Source organism: Neomonachus schauinslandi, chromosome 1 (assembly GCF_002201575.2).
Source record: "Neomonachus schauinslandi chromosome 1, ASM220157v2, whole genome shotgun sequence".
NCBI lineage: Eukaryota > Metazoa > Chordata > Mammalia > Carnivora > Phocidae > Neomonachus > Neomonachus schauinslandi.
The window spans coordinates 14,076,932-14,085,237 of NC_058403.1; the positions used below are offsets into that span (position 1 = coordinate 14,076,932).

Here is an 8,306-nt window from a genome sequence, read left to right on the forward strand (position 1 = left end):
CCTCTCACCATGTCCTACAACTGCTGCTCTGGAAACTTCCCCTCCCAGTCCCCTGGGCAACACCTGCGCTACCCAGGATCTTTCTGTGGCTCATCCTACCCCAGCAACCAATTCTGCAACACCAACTTCCGCTCTCCCAGCACCTGTCAGCTGGGCTCCTCCCTCTCCAGTGGCTGTCAGGAGACCTGCTGTGAGCCCACCAGCTGCCCGACGTCCTACCCGGTGTCCAAACCCTGCCAGATGTCCTGCTACCCGTTGAGGACCTCCACGCTCTTCAGTCCCTGCCAGACAAATTACACTGGGTCTCTGGGCTTTGGCTCCAATGGCTTTCAATCTTTGGGTTGCGGCTCTCCCTCTCTGGGCTTTGGATTGGGTGCTTTCCAATCAGTGGGCTATGGTCCCAGTGCTTTTTCATCCCTGGGGTGTAGATCCAGCTTTTACCGTCCACTCTACTCTTCTAGAAGCTGCCAGTCTGCTTTCTACCAACCAACTTGTGGATCTGGCTTCTACGAATCTTATGTTTGAGCATAATACCTACTATGTCTAGAAATTTACCACAATACCAGCTATGTCAAGATCCATGCTATCTATCGATCTCTGTCCTAACATTAGCTTACAAATTTGACTTGTATTGTTACCTATTATGGTTTAGCAATAATTTGAATTCCGGTAATCGGAAAACACATTCACTGAAGAAAGATGTCAGAACAGCTTTCTTGTAGTTACATAAACATGCGATATTGAAACATGTTTCTTTCTTAATATCTTTCTTAATATCTCCTAGTTATTTCTCCTAGTGCATTTATTTAAAATTTTACAAAACGGAAAAATGCAAGTGTAAATAAAAATATGTTACATGGCGCTCGCATATATGTTTTTATATGATCTGTTTACTGTGTGTCTTCAAAACTACTTCTCAATATCTGACTGGATATTTCTGTATTTGTATTTATCATTCAAAAATTTTTTACTTAAGGGGTGCCTGGGTGGCTCAGTCGGTTGAGCATCTAGCTCTTGATTTCTGTTCAGGTCATGATCTCAGGGTTGTGGGATGGAGCCCCACATCGGGCTCTGCGCTCAGCACGGAGTCGGCCTCTCCTTCTTCCGCTGCTCCTCCCCACTCGTGCTCTCTCTCTCTCTAAAATAAATAAATAAATAAGTATATATATATATTTTTTCTTTTACCTTAAAAAATAAAATCATCAACTGTCTTTTTGGTTTGAAAGAAATTATTTCATCTTTAATGTCCACTCCATACCTTCATATGATAACACCTAGAAACACATTTTTAAGACTACAAACCATTGTGGCCTTTTGTTCTCTATGGAGTTCGAAATTTCAGTGTTTTTTACATAAAATAATTACAAATTGTAATGGATATTAAATACACTACATAATTTTGGAAAGGAGGTTACTCTAATAAAATATATCCTAAAGTACATGCAAAAGTGGAGTTAAGCTCTCCAGTAGGAAGTTAGACGTTCCAGTCCAGTCACCCCACTCAACTGACATAAGAAATCAAGTCTCAAGTGTTGAATCACTATATGGTACACCTGAAACTAATATAACACTGTATGTTACCTACACTGGAATTAAAATAAAAACCAAATAATAATAATAATGAAAAAAAATCAAGTCTCTAAATGAAATATCTAATACATTCTAACATTTATTAGTAAGTAGGCCCAATATTGCCAGTCCTGTAGGTCTGATAAAGTCCCAACTTGCTCCTGCTTTTCAGTTGTTCGGTTACTAACACTTGTTTGAAAACAACAGCAACAAAACAAAACTCAAGACCAAGGCAAATATTCTATTGTTACAGCATTCAGCTAAACATCCAGGCAGCTGATAACCCCGGAATCAGCAGTTCTGCCCCAGACTTTTATCCACTAAGTCAAGGCATAGATAACTAGATTCTTACCCATAGGGTAACCATATGTCTTTGTTCATTCTATTTGTCTCAGCGTCCAGTCTCATTTGGTAATGGTCTTAGATTTTTTTTTACTTTTTATTTATAATGAGTGTTAATTGAATTAGCATAAGTGAGATTGGTTTGGGAGACTTCCACTTTGGTCATGCTTTTAGCTCGTGAAGTATAAGATGCATGCATAGTGAGCAGAGTTTTTACTTTAATCAACATTAAATCTGAAAGAAGACAAGCCTTCTCCTATCCTTTCCTTTGTTCATTCTTTTTTTTTTTTTTTCTAAGATTTTATTTATTTATTTGAGACAGAGAGAATGAGAGACAGAGAGCATGAGAGGGAGGAGGGTCAGAGGGAGAAGCAGACTCCCTGCCGAGCAGGGAGCCCGATGCGGGACTCGATCCCGGGACTCCAGGATCATGACCTGAGCCGAAGGCAGTCGCTTAACCAACTGAGCCACCCAGGCGCCCTGTTCATTCTTTTTTGAGTAAAAGAGAACTATAGCTTTTCTTTCAAAGACAGTGTGCAGAGGGATCACTGAAAGACAAATTACATTCAGATACAAGCGGTAGGACCGCTCATACATTCAAATCGTGGTGGAGAGTCATTTTTTTTCTAACCTAGCCAGTAAGTACTACTATGGCTCTTTCCATAGGCCTCAGGAGGCAATAATATACACCAAGTTACCAGTAGGTGGAGATAATGAGAAATTTGGGAATTACCGATGGGTTGTACATGAAATACAGCATGAAATCGAGGCTGCCACGCAGCACATAAAGAATAATTTACATGCTCTTGCTGGGGTGGCTTGACCATATATTGTTTAAATCTGCAACTATTCTTTTTGTCTGAGAACGTCTTTCTTCTTTAAATTTTGCAAAAAATTATTTTTAGGAGCAATGAGCTAAAATTGAAAGTTCATCTTCAATGAAAAAAGTGATTATAGAATTTCTATTCCTAAAGCAAGTTGATGGTGAATATTTAATTTGTATAACAATTTGATGCCATTTACTATCCCCCATGGGGGTCAGCAATGTCACTGACCACATGAAAAGTTAGAAACAATTTTGCTGAAGAAGCATCAATGACTACTTCAAAAGAAAGTAGAAGTGTTTTGTGAGGTTTTGTGTGTGTGTGTATTTATTTATTTATGTAAGTGAATACGTAAGTAATCTTTACACCCAATGTGGGGCTCAAACTCATGACCTGGAAATCAAGAGTCACATGCTCTTCCGACTGAGCCAGTCATGCTCCTCCAAGGTAGAAGTTTTTTTAAGATGATTGTGATGAGAGAAATACTCTCTAAAGGCCTGATAGACAAAAGAAGCCATTTTAGACTTCTAAGTCAGCATGACTGTACATAAACTTTGTTCAACCAGAAGCCTGATTTATGGCCCACCATGCATGTATTGCACATCTGCTTTGTGAATGAGTAGCCTAAAGGAAAGCCATCTTGTCCTTGAGAAATTGATCAGTGCTCCTACTCCCCGAATTCCTTGATGTTAAAACTTGGGATTTCTGCCTATATGCTCATCTACAATTTTTTTGAGCTTTTCCAAGATGTAGAAAAGCCTATGATCCTGTAAAGACTGTTCATTTTCTGGAGCACTTTCTTTCCCCTGAAGATCCTGTTTCCTGGGCAGCTGTCCTAACTGGGGCTCGAATAAGACTCTTTTCTTTCTGTATTTGAGTTCTCTTTCTGGTAAATTTGCGTCACCAGTTGCTTCCAAAGATGATAATTTATTGTTAGCAGTTGCAAAAGATGTGTTAATAGATCACTGGGATGCATATATTTTCATTGAGGTCAAATAGCTATTCTAAATGATTTTCACTCATGTTAAACCCTAAGTTTTCCCGTGCATGCAAAACAACACACACACAAAAGCAATAGCTGTTGGTGTGCTCTTCTATTAGCAGCAGTAAAACTTCGCTAAGGATTAGATGGAGGCAGTTTTATGTCTGTATTGTCAAATGCTTCACGTAGAAAATGAACAAATTCTAATAATGGTTTGATTCCTTCATTCATTTGAAGGGGAGCAAAATCTGCCACCTCAAAATATTCCTCCTTGTCATGTCAATTATTTTAAGCTGGTTATTTTTAAGAAAATGCAGGCACAAAAGAAGATCTGACAATTGAGTAGAAATTACCCTTTTATTAGATAGATTTATATTCATAAGGGAAACCTCTGTTTGTAAGATGTCTCCCTCCCTGTGCCAGGAAATGGGGAAGGACTCAACAGTCTAAGAACTCTTGTCAGTGGAGAAGGTGAGGACCTCAATCTGCATAATAACTTCAGCCTTGTTTACTGAGCTTTTCCTGGTCGCCTCCATAACTGACTCCCTACCCCCAATATCTTCCTTTGTCTTTAGCTGAAGATGGTATTTAAGGTGATGGCTTTGGCCATTTCAAGGGGTTACTCGCCAGCTTAGAGTTATAAAGTTATTAAACTTTTGTTTTACTTCTGTTCATCTGTTTTAAATCAATTTAATTATTAGACCAGCCGAAGAACCTCAAGCGTAGAAGTAAAATGTTCTTCTCTCCAGCACAGTATGAAGTATCCAAGTAAAGTTCATAATGTTCTGATTGACAATGTTAATGTCAAGTTATTTAAAAAGGTCAACATTGAAGATAAAATTATTGGTTGCCTCAGTAATAATAATAAAAAAAAAGCAAATCTGGTAAAGGACAACATCTTGGTAAAGACAAGTAAGATTCCTATGGAGAAGAAATAACAGTTTTTAAATATTGTAAACAAATAACTCATAACTGTATCCAAACAAACTGCAATATTCTGCTAATGAAAGTGGAGGCAGTAGTTTTAAAACTTTAAAAGCAGTCATGTGTACCCACAGTAAATTAGTTTGGCAATCAATGCTTTTCCTTACCTCATCAATCACCTCTTGTATTATTATCCTTCTGCCTTCGCGTTGCTGTTTTTTAGGCTGTTAGTATGCTATTTTACATAATAAAGCACACACAAGAGATTTTCTTCGGTTTCTTGCTTGGGCTACTATTCTGCCAAACTAGATTCTAAATCTCCTCCCCACCCCCCCGCCCCCAGCCCCACATACCAATGCTACTCCTGAGCAAACAGTACTCCTTTTCTCTACTCAAGGACTTCCCCATTTTACTCAGATTGCCTCCACTCCTTCAACCTGACTCACCAAGATGGGAATGCAGTTTACAGTTTCTGGGAGATGTCACAAGATTTTGGCAATTTTCCTTTTTTTTTTTTTTTTTTTAATTTTCAGAGAAAAGCTTCTAGGAGCAGCAGTGTTTGTTGGGGCATTTGAAGGGAAATTAAGAAATCTGTCAAGTTACATAAGAATCATCTTTATCTTCTTATTTAGTTTATTTTTTTTAAATTTTAACAAGAAGCTGATCATCTCTAAGTTTTGGTTGCTGATATTGAACTTGAATATACCAAGTGAGACGTGAGAGGGTTTTTTTTTTTTTTTCCAAGTTATTTTTGTTCATAGTGTTAGGTATTGAGGAAGGGAACATCATGATGTGACACTAATAATAATAATTAAATTGAAGAATATAAGATTTGTCACAGGACTCAGGATTTCCAGGGATCTCTTCCTGAGAGGTAGTCAAATATTTCTCTCTCAGTTTTTTATTAGGTATTATAGTTAATACAAATATTTTCAAATGAAATTAGCTCACCCTTCCTTCATGCTTTTCTCCTAAACTCTAATTTTTTTTTTCATTTTTACTCTTTATTCTGGATACTATTCATGAGGCTAATGAAATGAGATCCCATAGGAGTTGAAGCCTATTCATATAAAGGAATTTCTGTAGTACCAGAGGTAGTCAGGTACTCTTTGGTTAAACAATGAGTTGCACATTAAAAAAATCCAGAAAGAACAATAAAAAAATAGATTCAAGAGGTCAGATTCTACAAGATCTTTGATTTATAAAGTTTGACAAGCTTCTAATCCTTTTGAGTTTTTATTCCCTTATGTCTGGAAAGGTCTATAGGACATAATGTTTCTCTTTCTCACAGGGATGTTTGAGCATTAAATGAAAGTGGTATATCTTTTTTTTTTTTTAAGATTTCATTTATTTATTTGACTGAGAGAGACACAGTGAGAGAGGGAACACAAGCAGGGGGAGTGGGAGAGGGAGAAGCAGGCTATCTGCTGAGCAGGGAGCCTGATGTGGGGCTCAATCCCAGGACCCTGGGATCATGACCTGAGCCTAAGGCAGACACTTAATGACTGAGCACCCAGGTGCCCTGAAAGTGGTATATCTGATACTCCTTGTGCCCTCCCTTATATTCTCATTCTCTCAGCAGATCCCAGGCACAGCTACAATGAACAATTTCAAGCAGACTTCAACTCTCTTTGCAAGACAGTTTTTTCTCCTCCCAAACACAGCATTTCTTTCACTCTCTACCTGAGCTTCTCTTAGGTCACAGCCAGGAAAACAAATGGAGCCCATGATAATCCTCCTTTGCACACTGAATGAAGTTCCAGGAAGTTAACATACATCTGGGACAACATTGAACCAATGAGAGAGATGGATAAATGCTGATAAAAGCTGATGGATAAATGCTTCTGCCTGTTGATCAGATCTTGGGGTAAATAATTCTAAGAGTCATTCTATAAGTTCTTAAAAAGGCCCAGAAGGATTGAGTTCCCATAGCCCACTGTAATATTAACTAAAAAATATGTCCCTTCATGAGATTTTCCTCTCTGATTTTTTTAACCTTCCATGATCTCCCAAACTTGATCCCTGGGATCTTATACCAAGTAAACCCTCTGCACCCAAGTTCTTGACTTCAGTTCTATTTTGGGGAGATGGGGATAGAGGCTAAGACTAATGAACATAAATGTTGTCAACACTGCTCAGCTCAGGTGTGTTGTTCTTAGCTTGAAATGTTGAACCTTGGAGAAGCACCAGGAGGTTATTCACACTTCCTTAACCCAGTTACTCCCTACCTAAGATCATTTTGAAACTCACATGTGTTTATAGGTAAGGCTCAGGAACACATCACCTGTGGTAGGCAGGGATCATGGCACTTAGGCTAACCAACAAAGAGCATACATAACATCTGTCCTGGGAGTTAAAGCTCATCTTTTTCTGTTGAAAATCCACACTCAGTTGCTAAACTTTGAGGTACATGTCTATTGATATATAACCTCACCTTATAAATTATATTATATTCTTGTTGTCTGCATTTCTAGTTTATGTACCAATTTCTTTGTTTTTCTTTATCAGCAAAAATTCATGACCCTTATTATCAGCCAGTGTCACTGACATTGAGACATGCAAAATATGGACCTCCAGGAAATGAACACTCCCGACAGGAAACATAGCCAATGTCAACAGAAACTTGCTCAAATCTATCATACTGTATGTACCTAAACCCAGTCTCAGAGTCCTATTCCCAAATCCATAAAATATAAAAACTACAGGCAAATAATTATAATAAAAAGAAGATGAACAATATATTTGAGTGCCAGATTACAAAAATTTATTAGATTAAAATTTTCATTTTCAATTGCTTTTCAGTGAAAATCCAATAGCATATATTCCATCAATAGTACAGAATTTAGGACTTCATTTGAGATTACTCATTAAGTTCAGTTGGCCAAAAGTAGGTGCTACAAGAAACTGATGATTTAGGAATAAAAGAAGAGTAGTAATTGGTGGAAATGAAAACAATGGTTGTACTGAGTAGAGACTTTGACATCAATACTCAAAAGCATCTGAACCCTCAACAAGTTGCTCTATAGAAGCCAGATCCACAGGGTGGCCTGTAACACAATGACTGGTAGCTCCTAGAGGTGAAGTAGGATGGGTGGCAGAATCTGGATCCACAGCTCAGAGAAGGAAAACCATAGACTCTAAAACCCAGGGGTCTGAAGCCCTGGGATCCACAGCCCAATGAGTAGCAGCTTCTGGATCCATAGCCCAGGGAGCAACAGCTGCTGGACCCAATGCCCATAGACCCAGGGTAAGCAGTCCAGCAGGGACTGCAGAGCCTGGAGGTCCTCTGGTGGTAGCAGGACATCTGGCAGGGGCTGGACACCACACGGGATGTCTGGCAGCTGGTGGGCTCACAGCAGGTCTCCTGACAGCCACTGGAGGGAGAGGAGCCCAGTTGGCAGGTGCTGGGAGAGCAGAGGTCAGTGCGGTAGACCAGGTTGCTGGGGTAAGAGCCACAGGAGGAGCCTGGGTAGTGCAGGTGGCCCCCAAGGGAGCGGGAGGAGAAGTTTCCAGAGCAGCAGCTGTAGGACATGTTGGCAGGAGATGTGAGTGTGCCTGAGTGACAGTGAGAAGATTCTGAGGTTGCATTTCATCTCTGGACTGGGGTGTTTATATACTCTCAGCAATAGGTGTGGTAACCTGCAGGGTCATCCTTGACATATCTG

The 8,306-nt window shown here is 39.3% G+C and overlaps 2 protein-coding genes across 2 annotated transcripts; one reads left to right on the top strand and one right to left on the bottom strand.

Annotated features, from left to right (window-relative positions):
• Positions 1-525, top strand: LOC110570089 (keratin-associated protein 13-1-like). The gene has a single exon (XM_021678055.1). The coding sequence runs from the start codon at positions 10-12 to the stop codon at positions 523-525; it is 516 nt and encodes a 171-aa protein (XP_021533730.1). The 5' UTR covers positions 1-9.
• A 7,123-nt stretch (positions 526-7,648) lies between these two features.
• Positions 7,649-8,224, bottom strand: LOC123324338 (keratin-associated protein 13-1-like). Its single transcript, XM_044913643.1, has one exon. The coding sequence runs from the start codon at positions 8,171-8,173 to the stop codon at positions 7,649-7,651; it is 525 nt and encodes a 174-aa protein (XP_044769578.1). The 5' UTR covers positions 8,174-8,224.
• Between the last annotated feature and the right edge of the window lie 82 nt (positions 8,225-8,306).

Coding starts and splice junctions, on each gene's coding strand:
- LOC110570089 (XM_021678055.1), top strand. CDS start 10: ATGTCCTACAACTGCTGCTCTGGAAACTTCCCCTCCCAGTCCCCTGGG.
- LOC123324338 (XM_044913643.1), bottom strand. CDS start 8,173: ATGTCCTACAGCTGCTGCTCTGGAAACTTCTCCTCCCGCTCCCTTGGG.